This window comes from Stegodyphus dumicola, chromosome 5 (genome assembly GCF_044657685.1).
Source record: "Stegodyphus dumicola isolate Sdum_Otavi_A_Nest chromosome 5, ASM4465768v1".
Classification (NCBI taxonomy): Eukaryota; Metazoa; Arthropoda; class Arachnida; order Araneae; family Eresidae; genus Stegodyphus; species Stegodyphus dumicola.
Window position 1 is genome coordinate 197,602,063 of NC_140772.1, and position 16,590 is coordinate 197,618,652.

The window sequence follows — 16,590 nt, forward strand, 5'->3', positions numbered from 1 at the left end:
GCCACAGTGATCTCAGTTTCTTTACTCTTATATGTTTGTAAACTGTACATTTTTTGCTTTAAAAATGATTGAATTATGTTGTTCTTATCTTCCTGTTAAGGTTTTTATGCCTTTCGTAATTCTGGAAGCAGTATTTGTACAATTATCAACAATCTAAAAGCTGTTTAAGTGCAGTTAAGTTTTAAATAACATGGCAGACATATTTGTTTACATTTGAAACAGCAGAATTGTAGATTTGTTGCCAATCTAGAGAGACTAAGCTTCGCAACAACAAAAATAACGCCTTCATTTATTATTGCGAATTAAATCATGCTTAATCCTTTCTGGAATTTTTCGAGGAAATAAGCGTTTAAGATTTACTTAATTTTTAATAATTATTAATTTAATTTTTAATAATTATTAATTTTTAATACAGACATTTTGAGCTTTTATGTATTTTTGTCTTCTCGCGAAGTGAAAACTGAATTAATTGAATGAGAAATACTCAATTGTCTGTGAAAAACTGTTTCTTTTTTGTTTTGTTTGCTTAATTTCTTTTTTACATCGTTCTAGCTTTATTATAGTATTTGAAAAGAACATGTGGCAACGATTAGATAACTCTTTAAATGATATACATTTTGTGCATTCTGAGTTATAATATGAATGAAATATAATACTGTTAAGTGAACCTAGTGCCAGAGTGTCGCTATGTTAAACAAATAGAGTGAATTTTAAAGAATGCCTTTATTTTATTGCGGTTTATGTGCCGTTGGCGAAGTAGATTTAATTAAATCCAATAAGTTTAAAAGAAATGCAAGAAACAAATGTGTATAATTTAATATTCCGTACAAGGAAGTCATGTGGTGTACACATCAGATTTTTTGATAAAGATATTAATTACATATAAAAATGTGTCTTAAAAAGTCAATTAGTACAGTTTTATGTCACCAAATTAAAAAACTTAATAATAGTAACCTATCTGAGCTATTTATATAGAGTATAATTGTATAAAATGAAATTCCTCACTCTGCAATATGATATTACTACTAAATACTCAAAAATTCATATAGTTATTTATATAAATTTTTAAGACTGTAAAAATCAGTTACAGTTCCTTACCATTTGGACGTACCGTCAACAGGAGTTCCGCCGGATGTCGTTCTCTCGATGCTCGTATGAGTTTCACAACCTAACGAAAAGAGAAGTTTCCATAAATTATTTTTTAAATAGGTGAATACTTAGCCTACAATTTACCAACAATCACTATAAATGAAAGCAGAATGAAACATTACAGTCAGCCGAACAAAAATAATTAAATCACACAAACAGCACAAAAAGTTTCTTCTGCATACTTTTATAACAACTGAATAAAATTGGTTTCTCTTACTTATAATAGATGTGGGCAGAGTCTGTGAGGTTTTCAAGAAAAATAAATTTCATAAACAGTATCTTAACTTAAAAATGTACCTTATAATAACTGAGATGGATAATACAAGCAGTTTTAAAAAAGTTTGCATGTTTATTCCATAAAATCAGCCAATAGTAAATTAATTTACACAATATTTTTCACAAAAAAGTCACTTCTAATAGCTGTATATGCTTGTAAAATCTTCATACACAGTCTAAGAATGCAATTTAAAATCTTCCTTAAGCTGATTTTCAAAGCATAGGTAATACAAATCCTGAATCTGAGTTTTTCAAGTGAATAATAAAATAAGTAAAAATATCATAAATTTGTTTCTAATATTTTTACTAATTCAGTACAGAGTTTTTTCTAACAGGATTTCAAGGCAATATGGGCTCTACAGGTCGAGAAAAACAGGAATTCCTTGCAGAGTCCTTATATTGTCTGGCAAATTTTGGTTTGAATTTCGTGTTTGCATACTTATGCAACTTTGAATTAATACAAGTTGCGAATTATGTAAGTAAGGAGGTTACTGTATTTAACAAGTGGTATTATTATAGACATCATGTTAACATTTAATAGTCTGTATCTTAAGAAAAGTATTTTGAGACCATTTAAGCATTCACAGGTATTTCACATTGCAAATGAATAGCATCTAATAATGAATAGAGGACTCAATATATTTCAAAGTGAAAACTGTTCACTATATTATTTACCATTAAGAGACCTTGTGTTTAATTAGACCTTATGTTTAACTAATCTACATAAAAGAGAATTATAATTCTCTTTTGGTAAGCAATAAAATAATTTTACTTTAAAATAAGACCAAGTGTTTTAGGTAACAAAATATATCCAGATACTCAGAACTAGATTTATTAAGTCTTTCTGGACTTAAGAATGTTAAGACAATTCTTTAGTAGAAAATATTTAAAAAATTAGATTTCTTCAAAATCATTAATTATAACTCCATAATAAGCATAATGAAAATTAATTATACAAAGTTATAAATAGCAAATCTGAGACACTTTGCCCCTAACAAAGTATCATTATCAACAACATATGCAGATATTACTTATTAAAGTTAGTATAAAAATACATTTATATGAATAAGTTTCCCTTTGAGAACTGAAAGTGAAAAATTATAAAGTGTATACCAGCTGTAAGGAAACAGATAAAGAAAGAACTCATGCATTTATTAAAGGTGCATATGAACAGAATGTTAGCTATCACCTCAAGTCCATTTATAATTTCTATAATGTTGCTACCTATTCCTTGGACAGCAATTCACAGCAAAATTTCTTATTAAGCTAGGTAATTTAAATCTGGATATTCTTAATATTCAGGCTTACAACAACAATTTTTAAAAGAGTTTAACAAAGGAGAAAATAGTAGAATGTATCTTAAAGAATGTTAATTCATAGTCACCATTCATCGTGTTCTTATATTTATTCTGTTAAGCAATTATAAGATCTTAACAAATAAGAAATTGCTTGTAAATACTGCTAAAGATATTTCTGACGTCAAAAGCTTATCATCTACGTGATGCATAAGAAAGTAATTTAAAACATATGAAATCTTTTTATTTACTTTTTTTGCTCATTAATTAAATATAATCACCAAAAAAAAATTCTGTAGTGAGATATTAAAATAATGTTGCAAATGCTCTTAAAATTCTTAGTATGATGCATTATAAATTAAACATTTTAAATTATAAGAATTAGATATTTTAATTATAAATTTATTATAAAATATTTTAATTATAAAGCATATTTATTATTTAAATTAAAAGATGGAAGACCTCAAATGGCTATGCTATTATTTTTAAGCCACAACAATAAATTAAAGTGATATGTTTTATGCAATACCATTACTTGCCACATCTCTTGCTTGCAATATAGTTTCACACAATATAATCTAAGATAACAATTAAAAAATTCTGGAAAGGCTGCATTAAGGACATTTTGATTTAGCCCATATTTTACCTTTGGTTGTGAGTAAAAATCATGTGGCCCTCCCTTTAGCCTTGTTGAAATCCATCACATTCTCCTACCACCATTCACTCCTCCAGCAAAAGAAATTGATGAAATTAAGATCTGCCAATCTGCTGATTGTGAATAGTACCATCAAGATTACAACAGCTGAATTCTACCATATAACTGCAGCTCGGGAATCTACAATACAATACTATATTTGTGCTCAATTTTAATTACTCAATGTAAATGATATACCAGTAAGTGGTAATTGTATGCAGAAATGAGGAATGGGATTTTAGAGCAACAAGGATACATCTACCTGAGAGTAAATTATATGAACTTTGTTGATCCTGCTAGTAATGCCAACACTTAGATAACAGAATTTCCATAGTCTCATCTTAAGCAAATAATTGCATTAGAATATGACAAGTACATCCAAAATGCTGCTCCATCAACCTTCTGAACTGTGATGGTGATCTGTCAAGCAATGGGGACAATTTATGGCTATATTGAGATATAAGAACAGTATTTATGTAAAAGAAAAATGCTGATGGCTATCAGTATTGTTTTATATTCAGTTATAGCAGTAAAAATGATATAAGATAGTTTGAATTGCTTTTTTAAAAAGTATTTTTGTGTTAAAAGTACAATGAAAAGACCTTCAAGGGATATGACAGGTCCACATCAGTGCGTTCTTCTGATAATGCTGTGTAATATAATAATCTTGTAAAGTAATAAAAGTTAAAAACATATTGTATTGATTTATTGCCACTGTTTTTTATGTGGTTTAGTATGGTGATGTTATCAGTTTCTCCAGGTATCATGTTTCAAGGGTGATAGATCATCACCTGCTAAGAGAATACTTTATTTTTAAACTAATAATATAAAATATTAAGATACATGAAATTCTACAAGCAAATGAGTATTTTAAAAGTTACCTGATCATGTGTCAATCCTGCAACATCACGGCCATTTATCATTAGTACTTGATCACCCTCATTTAATCTGGGAATGCAAGTATCAGCAGGAGTGTTTGGGGCCACCCTCGAAACCAGAATAGGAAGGTTCTGATCGGCTCCACCCTTAAAAGAATGAGAAAAATCACAAATGCAGAAAAAGTGATGGTGAAATTTAATAGTATTCAACAACTTTGGTATTTTTTGCAGGAAATGATATGCTAGATTTTGCTGAAAGAAACAAAACCCTGCATTTATGTAAACGAACTAAACAAAGTTTTGTCATTACTGTGAGGAAGATCATTAAATTATTTTTCAAACCAATGGATTTTTTAGATAACAGCAAAGTACTAATATACTTTAGAGCATTTTAGACAATAGCAGAGTTATTTACTTCTTTCAAATTATATTATTATTAAAGTTATATATTAATACAATTACAAATAACACATAATTTCTAAAAAAATTCAATATTTTTAAGGAATTAAATATACTATAAATCTTTTAACTCATTTCTTAAAATTGATTTTATACAAGACATTTAATACATGATGTAAAGAACTAATTTTATTAAAGAGATTAATATTGAAAATTTTAATAAAATATAGCAATTGTATACATAATAAATGTATTTACATTATATCAACTAGGTGCATTATTAAAATATAAAATAAAGATTTATAGCATAAACAAATGCATTTACTGCTCTTAAACTACTCAGATTGTTATGCAACTGCTGGTTGATTAAAGTTGAGAACTAAACAAATGAACTGAAACTGCGTTATATCATAACATTCTGCGAAAAGACCATTTCCAAAACCATACAGAGAATTTAACTTACCTTCTGTGTGGTTTTGGAAATGGTCACCTTATATTTTATATAATCATAACATTTTACAGAATTGTATGGATGATAAATAAGTAGTACCACAATACCAGTAAAATCACAATATAATAAATATAAAATTTCTAGAATGACTTCACTAAAGACATTTCTAAGATTAAAATACCAAATACAATCTTTCACTGTGCACATTTCAATGGATAAACTAGTAGAAAAAAGTGTTTTTTGTGACTTACACATGTATAACAACAAATTACATAAGGTTTAAAATAAAATAATTTTTAATTTAATACTTTAATTTAAACTAAAGTGAAAGCTGTTTTCAATAGAAACGAGATATTTAATAGTAAAAAATTATTCATGCAAAATCTTTTGTTACCACTTAAGATACAAAAAAGGTTACATTACTATTTTCATATAAAAGCTTTTTTTTTGGGGGGGGGGAGATGTTCTTTTTAAGGAAGTTCATATTTCTTCTTCTGAATATAATTTTGTGCAGTTTTTCACATAGCACATTCATATAACAATATTTTGGTCAAAATACAAAACTTTATTTATTTTGTAAGTACTGACTAAACACACACTGAAATCTGCAGATATCTACTGAATTTCCATTGCATCAAATTAATTAAAACTTTTCATAAAATTCAAAACGATACTAGCAATATTTCCGGACTCCAGTAATAAACCTGACAAAATGCTCAATTATTGTCATTTCTATCAGACTACTTGCTTATAACACAAATATCACTGCAAAATATAGACATGAGGTCTTCTTTAGATTGTTAAGTTATAATCTGCACTATGCACAATTATTTTAAATAATAATAATAAAATCTTGACATACATACAAACAACTTCTAGTAATTTGTATGAAAGTTCAGCTGACATGATTTAGTGTAATCCTTATAAACATACATCACTGTAATATTTACATACATAAATGTGCAATACTATAATGGTTAAGAGCTAATTTTAAAAATGTTAAAGCAACCAAATTTTTCAAGTGTTCAGAGCCAGACTTAAGACTTGATAAGGCCCTAAGCTATTTGAGATATGAGGCTGTTTATAAGTCTGGGTGAAAGTGCAGAATCGCCCACTGCTTGCCGCGTTTTTAAGAATTGCACATACTCGGTATCCACGTACATGCCGACCTATTTGCACTTAAAAAAACATCCCAGAATTGCACATACTCTTGACTTTATCCATGTACACATCGACCTATTGTCACTTAAAAAGTCAAAGAAAATTGACAAAAATCCAGTTCTTCTTACTCTTGTATAAAGTGCCAAACAAATAAGTGGGCGATATTGCACTCATACTACATTTTAATTTTTTTTTGGGGGGGGGGGGGGTAAGTTATAGCTTGTGTAGCTTATACGTAAATCTGGCCCCGTTCAATAGGAGTGGTAAAACTCCTAAACACAGAGACATCTCAATATTGTCAGAGAAAATTTTGATGGAGGCCATATTAAAACGTAAACATAATTATCAAGTTAAAAAAAAAACACTTTAAAATTAATAGTTGGTTAGTTAATTAACACAAAACAATTATGAACACACAGAAAGAGATACCTTTATGAAGGCATTTTTGAAAAATAAACTACTGTTTACATTACACATACTGTAAGTTACAAGCACTTTTTAAGAACGTAAAAACATAAACTACATACATACAGATAATAATAATAATTCAGAAAAAGATTTTATTATTACCTTTTATTTTCATACATACAGGGAAAAAATATATAGTAAAAAGGATTTGGTCAAAACGAAGGAAGGAATTTTCAAAGCCTTTCTTACTTTTATATAAAGGTTACAATAAACACATTACTAAATGTTTTAAATGCAAATTATTCTCATTTCAGTCACAGAAATGAAAATTAATTTAATGATTTAAAAATCACACAAAATCCAACAATTTAAATTAATCTTACTTTAACATTAAATCCAAAACGACCCTGCTCATCAGGTTTCATTCTGATAGTTGCTAATCCTTGTGATTCTTCATGGCCATTTGTCTAGAAACAAAAAGGAAAAATCCTTAATAAAATTAGATTTCACAAAACTGCTTATGTAACTTTCCAACAAAGTTCTTTAAATGCTTTCACCTGTAAAATGTAAGAAATTATTGGTCATACCTTAAAAAAAAAAATTGCTTATTCCTTTTCTTCAAAATACATACTCCCTTTCCCTTTTTAACAAAAATTGTACTTATTTATTAGTATTTACGCAATATTTATTCTTCGGAAAAAAACAACAATTAATTCAACAATTCCGAAACTATCAAAAGTGTAAATGCTCCGGCTTCATATGAATCACATAATCTAAGCAAAACAACAATTAATTCAACAATTCCGAAACTATCAAAAGTGTAAATGCTCCGGCTTCATATGAATCACATAATCTAAGAAGAAACTTTTGCAAATAGTAACTAAAAGATTCGGATGAAGACAACCGGATCAAACATTCTCGGTAAAGTAACAAAATTACGAAATCCGCGGTAAATCTGCGTGACAGGGACCAACGGCAACGGGTAAACGCGGAACACATCTCTCTATGCCACACATAATGACGTTCCTACCAGAAGAGGGTTCCAAGAAAAGAACAAAATCTGCGCCAATAAGTCGCCAAATCAAGTTTCTGTAAACATTACGTCAAAAACCTCCGCTCGCACAATTCACTTCCACACTATCAGTAATCACTGTAAGCGAGTATACTCGCTAAACACCTTTCCCTGTCAAGCATACTGTTAACTGATTTTTCAATTCGGGGGGGGGGCATCAAAGAATTTCAGTTATCCGACCCAATTTACAGCCCATCCTAATAAAGGAAAAGTTCGGATAAATTCAGATGTCTATTTTTTGAAAACCAAATGTGTAATTACTGCTGCGAAAATGAGAAAAATTCTATATTTATTTATTAATTTGTTTATCTCGCTTTATTCTACGTATTTTTTGCAGTTTAAGAAAAATAACATATTTTTATCTCCATCAAGCAAAATGCACAAACATATATTTTTGGCAAATATTAAGAAGTAAAATAACTTTTCATACTCCAAACTAGTTACCACCAATTACTATTTCAAGTAAAATAAAACAACGAAACGAATTTTTATTTAACTGTGTACCAGCCTTAAAACTTAAATGCATACACTTGTTTCTATTATTCAGAAATCAAACTGAGAAACTTCCTTTTATTTATTTAAAACAAAACAAAAAATATACTTCTATAGATTTATGACCAAGATGGATGCTGTTTATTGCCTATTTTGTTTTAAGAAAGAGAGCATTATTATGATAAAGGAAATGACTCACAAAATATTTTTAAAAATGTATTACAAAAGCATTTAGGCTCGTAATATCTGCGTACCTAATTGCATTTCTATTAATTTTTATTCCTATTCAGTTATATATTTCCAAAATAATACCTGATGACGTTATTGAAAATCTACATGTTGTCAAATGATACTCGGCAGTAGTCTGTTCTGAATTAAATGGAAATAATGTAAACGAGCTGTTTATTGGTTTACAATAAATTTTCTTTAAATATGAATCAGTTCACATATCACACACTTTCATCTGACCTAATTTAAGAGTTCTTAAAAATACACAGCACTATTGTTTTATCTTGTTGCAATACTATACCAACGAAACAATTAACAGCATGCAAATTAATTAACGGCAAGATTGCGGTTTCGAAAGGATCCGATTAATTGGAATTCTATGCTAATTTACATCACAAAGCGCAATAAAATGTGTAATTCAATTACAATGTTCACCTTAAATGAATTAGATACGTGCTTATTTGACCGCCATACTCAGCTGACTATCATGGCTGGAAAGTGGTTACTAAAAATTTCTTTTTATCTGTCTCTGTCGGAAGATGAATGTTTTAAATCGCAATATCTGGCTAAGTATCGGGTTGTTTGGAAAGTAATTTCGTTTTTCTCCAACAGATGGCTTAATCGTATTTTTTCACAGCCAACTTCACATTTAAGCCGCACAATCATTATATATTTTGACAGCTGATCTAGCAAGGCTTGTTTGTGAAAAAGTTCGTTTGATACTACTCAGTAGTTTTTGGTTGGTGCCCTTTAAAATATGGGGGAGAAAGCAGCATTTTCGGCATATTTTAATTTTCTACGACCGCTCGTGATAATTTGAAATGCCTAGGTTTAATCTCAAAGTTCGACATATGGGTTTCTCATGTTCTTACGTTCTTCTTTAGCTTCAATTAGCCTTCCAGTACGTGGTGCATCTTCAAGATCAAAATTTTGCAAACTGACTTTCTGTCAATACATATTCTCTATACACATTTTTTTTTTTTTTTTTTTTTTTTTGGGAGGGGGTGCTTGAACAGAATTTTTACCTTTTCGATGATAAAAAGGTAAAATATGCCGAAAATGCTGCTTTTTAATTTCCATATTTGAAAGGGCACCAACCAAAAACTACTGCGTAGAATCAATCGCCTTTTTTCACAAACAAGTTTTGCTAGATCAGCTGTCAAAATATATAATGATTATGCGGCTTAAGTGTGAAGTTGGCTGTGAAAAAATACGATTAAGCTCTCTGTTGGAGAAAAACGAAATTACTTCCCGAACAACCCAATAAAAATCGAAAATATACGAAATCAGCCCTAGGCAGAAAAAGATAAATGACCTATTTCTCAGTTATTTACGAATACAGGGTTTGTAAACAAAAAACTCGTGTTTTTAAGAAAGCAAAAACAATTTAAATACTTAAGAGAGAAAAAAATCTTCTCGACTTTTTTTTTTTTTTTTTTTTTCTTACTTTGATATGAAACGGAGCATACATTCAGGAACAAATCCCATAATAGTTTTATGAACTGTTAAAAACTAATTCAGAAGTCAAACAACAAAAATCAGCGTTAATTTACAAAATTTTCACAGGACTAGTTTCGATGGTTTTACCGAACCATCATCTTCAGCTGCAAAACCGCAAATGAACAAGATAGGAAATAATGTTTAGATAAGATAAGAAAGCCTGGACAAGAATAAGCAAGTGGCGCCATCTGTTGGCGAAACCAGAACTAAAACATAATTTCTCTAAAAGCCGAAGGCAAATTTGGATTGGAATTAGGATCGTTAACTAGAACAGAAAGATTTTTATGAATGTGAAATGCCTCTAGAAAATCCAGTTCTCCAATGGAAGATCTTTTTTGAATAATTTTGGCAGCAGAAAAATTGAAAGTGTGATTTTCGGACCAACAATGTTGAGCAACAGAAGACTTCTGTGTTTCCTTTTTTCTAACATATGCCTCATGTTCTTTGACGCGAAATTTTAAGGCTCTCTTAGTTTGGCCAATGTAAATTAAACCGCACTGGCAAGGAATCCTATAAATACCCCAGGAATTCATATCCGGAATGGGGTCCTTGAGTATAGAAGTTGGAATTTTATTGATGGGAGAGTAAACAACCCGAAAGTTAAATTTCTGCAAAATATGTGCAACTTTATAGCTAATTGATGGAAAGAAGGGAATGACAACATAATTTTTATAATCTCCTAAAATAAGAGTGTGGCTTTTAGTGTGTTGAGATGAGAATTTTTTAACTGCTTGATTAATAATGTTGGGTGAAAAGCCCCTGTCAATAGCTATTGCTTTTAAATAATTTAGTTCTTCATCAAGGGCTAGTTTGGAGGAGCAAACTTGAAGAGCACGGAAAACATAGGAATAAAATGAAGCTAACTTTTGTTTAGTCGGATGACATGATTTAAAGTGTGGTGGAAGGCAAACCGATGAAGGTTTACGGTAAACTGTAGTACTGAAGTTGGATGTGTTACGTGTGACCAGAATGTCGAGAAACGGAAAAGAATTGCAAGTCTCAAGTTCAAAAGTGAACTGAATAGCAGGATCAATAGAATTCATTGTTGAAAGAACTCTGTTTAAATCATCTTTATTACCTTCAAACAGGGTAAAAGTATCGTCTACGTAGCGGAACCATGCCGGGAAGTTTAAAGTTTCAAATAATTTTGATTCATAATAATGCATGTAGATATCAGCCAGGATGGGACTGAGGGGGCTTCCCATGGCTAATCCCTCAGTTTGCTTGTAATATTTATTTTGGAAAACAAAATGTGTTTGTTTCAAACAGAGTTGAGTGAGAGAAATTAGCTCATCAATTTCGATGCAAGAGAAATGAAATTCGCGAAGTCTGGTTTCTAGACATCTTAATGCACCCTCCACTGGGACATTGGTGAATAACGATTTTACATCAAAAGAAACCATGAGTAAATTACGAGGAGAAATGTTTTTAACCTTTTTTACAAACTCTATTGAATTTTTTATGGTTTTTTATGGTTATTTTTAATGGTCTATTGAATTTTTTATGGTTATGCAGTTAACCGTCATAAAAGCACCCTTGCAGTTAAATTCGAAAAACTTCTTTTACAGTCTTCCAGTCCAAGTAGTTCAAAAAATCTTCCCATTGTAAACATCAAGCCAATAGTTAATATTTCTAATGTTAGTCTTTCAGAAGAACAAGAGAGAATTCTAAAATATAATTTTAACTTCTCACAAACCTGTAAACCCTCGATTCCAAAGATTTTGGCTCCTATCGAAAAAGCTTTCAAGTTCAGTAAAGTTTCAGATTCACAGAAAGAAATGATTAGGCATCTTATCGCTCATGATGTGAAATTCAATAATAAACCTTTGAAACCAAATCTAACTGCGAGAGAAAGAGCTACAATGCGTGAGATTCATTCTAACCCGGATATTGTCATTTCAAAGGCCGACAAAGGTGGCCAGATAGTCGTCATGGATAATAACACTTACATCGATGGTGTCACTAAACTCTTAAACGAAGGACCATATAATCCGATCCCTAAAGATCCTTCACCTTCGGACTTATCCAAAATAAAAACTGCGATCAAATCTTCGCAAATCATTTCAAGCAACTTAAAACATTCGCTTATCCCATCTGTTGCGAATTGTGCCAGATTATATGCTCTTCCCAAAATTCATAAAAGTGGTATTCCTTTCCGCCCTATTGTATCAAATTTAGGTACTGCCTCGTATCCATTAGCTAAATATTTAGTTTCTAGATTTTCCACTCTATTAGACAATAACATTTACACCATAAAAAATTCAATAGAGTTTGTAAAAAAGGTTAAAAACATTTCTCCTCGTAATTTACTCATGGTTTCTTTTCATGTAAAATCATTATTCACCAATGTCCCAGTGGAGGGTGCATTAAGATGTCTAGAAACCAGACTTCGCAAATTTCATTTCTCTTGCATCGAAATTGATGAGCTAATTTCTCTCACTCAACTCTGTTTGAAACAAACACATTTTGTTTTCCAAAATAAATATTACAAGCAAACTGAGGGATTAGCCATGGGAAGCCCCCTCAGTCCCATCCTGGCTGATATCTACATGCATTATTATGAATCAAAATTATTTGAAACTTTAAACTTCCCGGCATGGTTCCGCTACGTAGACGATACTTTTACCCTGTTTGAAGGTAATAAAGATGATTTAAATAGAGTTCTTTCAACAATGAATTCTATTGATCCTGCTATTCAGTTCACTTTTGAACTTGAGACTTGCAATTCTCTTCCGTTTCTTGACATTCTGGTCACACGTAACACATCCAACTTCAGTACTACAGTTTACCGTAAACCTTCATCGGTTTGCCTTCCACCACACTTTAAATCATGTCATCTGACTAAACAAAAGTTAGCTTCATTTTATTCCTATGTTTTCCGTGCTCTTCAAGTTTGCTCCTCCAAACTAGCCCTTGATGAAGAACTAAGTTATTTAAAAGCAATAGCTATTGACAGGGGCTTTTCACCCAACATTATTAATCAAGCAGTTAAAAAATTCTCATCTCAACACACTAAAAGCCACACTCTTATTTTAGGAGATTATAAAAATTCTGTTGTCATTCCCTTCTTTCCATCAATTAGCTATAAAGTTGCACATATTTTGCAGAAATTTAACTTTCGGGTTGTTTACTCTCCCATCAATAAAATTCCAACTTCTATACTCAAGGACCCCATTCCGGATATGAATTCCTGGGGTATTTATAGGATTCCTTGCCAGTGCGGTTTAATTTACATTGGCCAAACTAAGAGAGCCTTAAAATTTCGCGTCAAAGAACATGAGGCATATGTTAGAAAAAAGGAAACACAGAAGTCTTCTGTTGCTCAACATTGTTGGTCCGAAAATCACACTTTCAATTTTTCTGCTGCCAAAATTATTCAAAAAACATCTTCCATTGGAGAACTGGATTTTCTAGAGGCATTTCATATTCATAAAAATCTTTCTGTTCTAGTTAACGATCCTAATTCCAATCCAAATTTGCCTTCGGCTTTTAGAGAAATTATGTTTTAGTTCTGGTTTCGCCAACAGATGGCGCCACTTGCTTATTCTTGTCCAGGCTTTCTTATCTTATCTAAACATTATTTCCTATCTTGTTCATTTGCTGTTTTGCAGCTGAAGATGATGGTTCGGTAAAACCATCGAAACTAGTCCTGTGAAAATTTTGTAAATTAACGCTGATTTTTGTTGTTTGACTTCTGAATTAGTACTGTTAAAAACTGCTGGACAGATAACAAAACTTTTCTGACAGTATCCGCAATTCATACAACAAAGCACCGGAACCAACTGTTATTTCTCTTAAAAACTGCTAAGTGAACCTCGGTGGGTTCATGGTAAATTTATGCGTCATTATTCTTAGAATAAGAATAAATGTTCTATTACCTGGTATCAATACTTTTAACATAAAAAGCGCCGCCCAAATGGGATAATGGTTAGTGACTATGACTACCATACCGAAGGGGGCTCGGCCAATATCCAGCTCGTCATTTCACCTATAGCATCGCCCAACGAGGGGATCAATTTCACACCCAAGACCCTCCTTTCCAATATCTATTGCGAATATTTCCCAAGCGTACAGATCCCAGATTCTTTTTCCCTTTCCCTACTACTAAAAATTTCAAAAGAACGTTCGGCTCGCCAGTGTTTTAAGTGCTCTAATTAGACAGTTGTTCAACTTTTTAAGGAAAATTTCTTCTTCGTACGAATTTATGTATATTAATAATACCAGAAAGTTCTCTTGAGTGGTTGATGGTAGGAGAGAGGGGTGGGAAATCCCTCGGACCACACCCCTCCCGGGGGGTGTTCTTCCTCAAAATTGCGGTGGAATCTTAACAATTAGCTAAGTTCAGCAATACGTTATTATTAGTGGTACTACGGAGGTGATGGTCTAGCTTCTATTTGTACCAGTGTCAATGATTTAAAAAAGAAAGAAAGATAAATGATAAAATGAGAATAAAACAAACAGTTTTGTGCCAGGTACTTCATTTATGACATTAGAAACATCTTTTATTACTTATAATAAAACTGTAAATGCTTATAAAAATTATTAATTTCATGTATTTTTGATTTCCAGAATTTTAATTTAAAGCAATTAGGCATATTATAAAAAGTAAAACAAAGATTTACCGTTGATTACCTTACTTTGTTTATTGTCCTTAAACAAAGTAAGTTTTCGACATCAGAAACATCTTTTTTGAAATAGAAAACAATGTATCGTTACGTTTGTTACAGTGCGATGTCACAAATTTATAGTTCACGCGACTTGACAAGTGGGATATTATGTGAAATATTAAGTTAATTAATTTATCTTCCAACAAAATAAAGGGAAAGGGACGATTTTGCAGTTTTCAATATTTAAATCTTTACATTACTTTTAACGCGTTTTAGTGATTATCTAACTGATGTAAAATACATTTACACCATACGCTAGCGCGAGTTTTTATGAACATTTCCAGATTTATCGTTACTATAGTAAATGGTTTTTAAAGCAATATATTACCTTCCTCAATATAGAATCATTTGGTTTACGTTTTTCAAGTAATATATAATTTATTTGAAATATAAATGCAAGATCTTATATAGCATCAAATGGCAGCGTTTCAGAAACTAGGGAGCAGTTTGCACAAAGGATGAATTAAAGACTGCATACACTGCGTCAAAACACAGCCAAATACCATGCGAGATAAAATACAGTCAAAAGTCGTTAATTCGGACATCCATAATCCGGAATGATCTATAATCCGGACCTCAAAGCTACAAACTTTCTGCGCATACTGAGAGTTGACGCATGCGCGTAAGACCTTTACGGCTGCGAATACGCATGTGCGCGTGCGCAAAATACGTTTACGAATGCGCGTTTAATGTATAGCGGACGGTATAAGCTAAGCTAAAATTATCTAATTCAGTTAATGTTGCAGATTGCGTTGTTCCTTAATCTTCGAATTGGATTCGGCTTATTATTTTTGGCAGATGATTAGAGCAATTTTATAAAAGTAAGCTTGAACTTTCGATTATGTCAAATAGAATTTCTGATATATATTTACTAATATGTAAAGGATATACAAAGAGAAAGTATGTTTCGAAGTCCATTAAACAAAAAGTGGAATTGCTGGAAAAAATGGATAAAGGCATATCCTTTGTTTATCTAAACTTTGTTTATCATTAACGCCGCAGCGCGCAATAAATTGGAAGTTGATCTGTCAGCACTATCCTTATCTTCAGGGCAGATTTTTTATTTTATTTGGCTTATAATTCCTTACTAAATGTATTTCATCTTGATGTACTCCGTCTTTGATATGATTTAAATCAAATTCCTCGTCATTATAATTCGCTTCCGATAGTGAAGAAAGTGACACAGAGGTTATTGAAAACGAAAAAATTTCCATTGACAAATTAGTCGGTATTCTCGACACAGCAATTATACGACTTGAACAGCGGAACTTTGTAACTGAAAAAGAAATTATGTCTGTTTATAGAATTAAAGAGAAAGTACTATCACATAAAACGAAGCAACTGGAACAACTTACATTGAAAGAAATGTTTAATAAAGTAAACAAATAAATATTAAGCTTTTTTTTTGTAAATTTTGATACCCTTTAGATCATAATTGTTCTTTATTTCATAAATTACGGTTTCATATTTTTAATTTTATAATTTCTGCATGCCATCTTACCAGATTTAAACTGATGATCTATAATCCGGAAAAATCAATAATTCGGAATCGCCGAAGTCCCGACGAGTCCGGATTAACGACTTTGACTGTATACTCTATTGTAATATAACGGGTTCAAAAATTGTAGACTGCTCTCAAGACATTTCGAACACCAGAATGAAGATACAGCACACAATATGTCTCGGTGGAAAATTAAAATCTTAACGAAGAGAAAAAGGAGAGAGGGAAAGGACAAATCCCATTGCGGTCAACGTTCGTTACGACTGCCTAACCAGCAACACTTTCACTGGAATCCTCAGTGCACTCAGTCAGCCGGTGAGGAACTCATTCAAAAAAACAATCAAGAGAAAATGCCCGTCTGCTTGCTTGACCCGATATCGGATGCTACCGCAGTTCCGTTGCCCCCTCCCCATTCCGAC

At 31.4% G+C, this 16,590-nt stretch overlaps 1 protein-coding gene across 4 annotated transcripts in view; it reads right to left on the minus strand.

Moving 5' to 3' along the window:
- The window catches only part of Ptpmeg (protein tyrosine phosphatase Meg), a 205,052-nt gene that overhangs the window by 33,166 nt on the left and 155,296 nt on the right, over positions 1-16,590 (minus strand). For all 4 annotated transcript variants that reach the window (XM_085817528.1, XM_085817527.1, XM_085817525.1 and 1 more), the window contains 3 exons: positions 7,095-7,178; positions 4,296-4,439; positions 1,099-1,168 (listed from right to left, as the gene is read on the minus strand). In XM_085817528.1, coding sequence (XP_085673654.1) covers positions 1,099-1,168; positions 4,296-4,439; positions 7,095-7,178 — 298 coding nt within the window. The remainder of the gene's footprint in view (positions 1-1,098; positions 1,169-4,295; positions 4,440-7,094; positions 7,179-16,590) is intronic.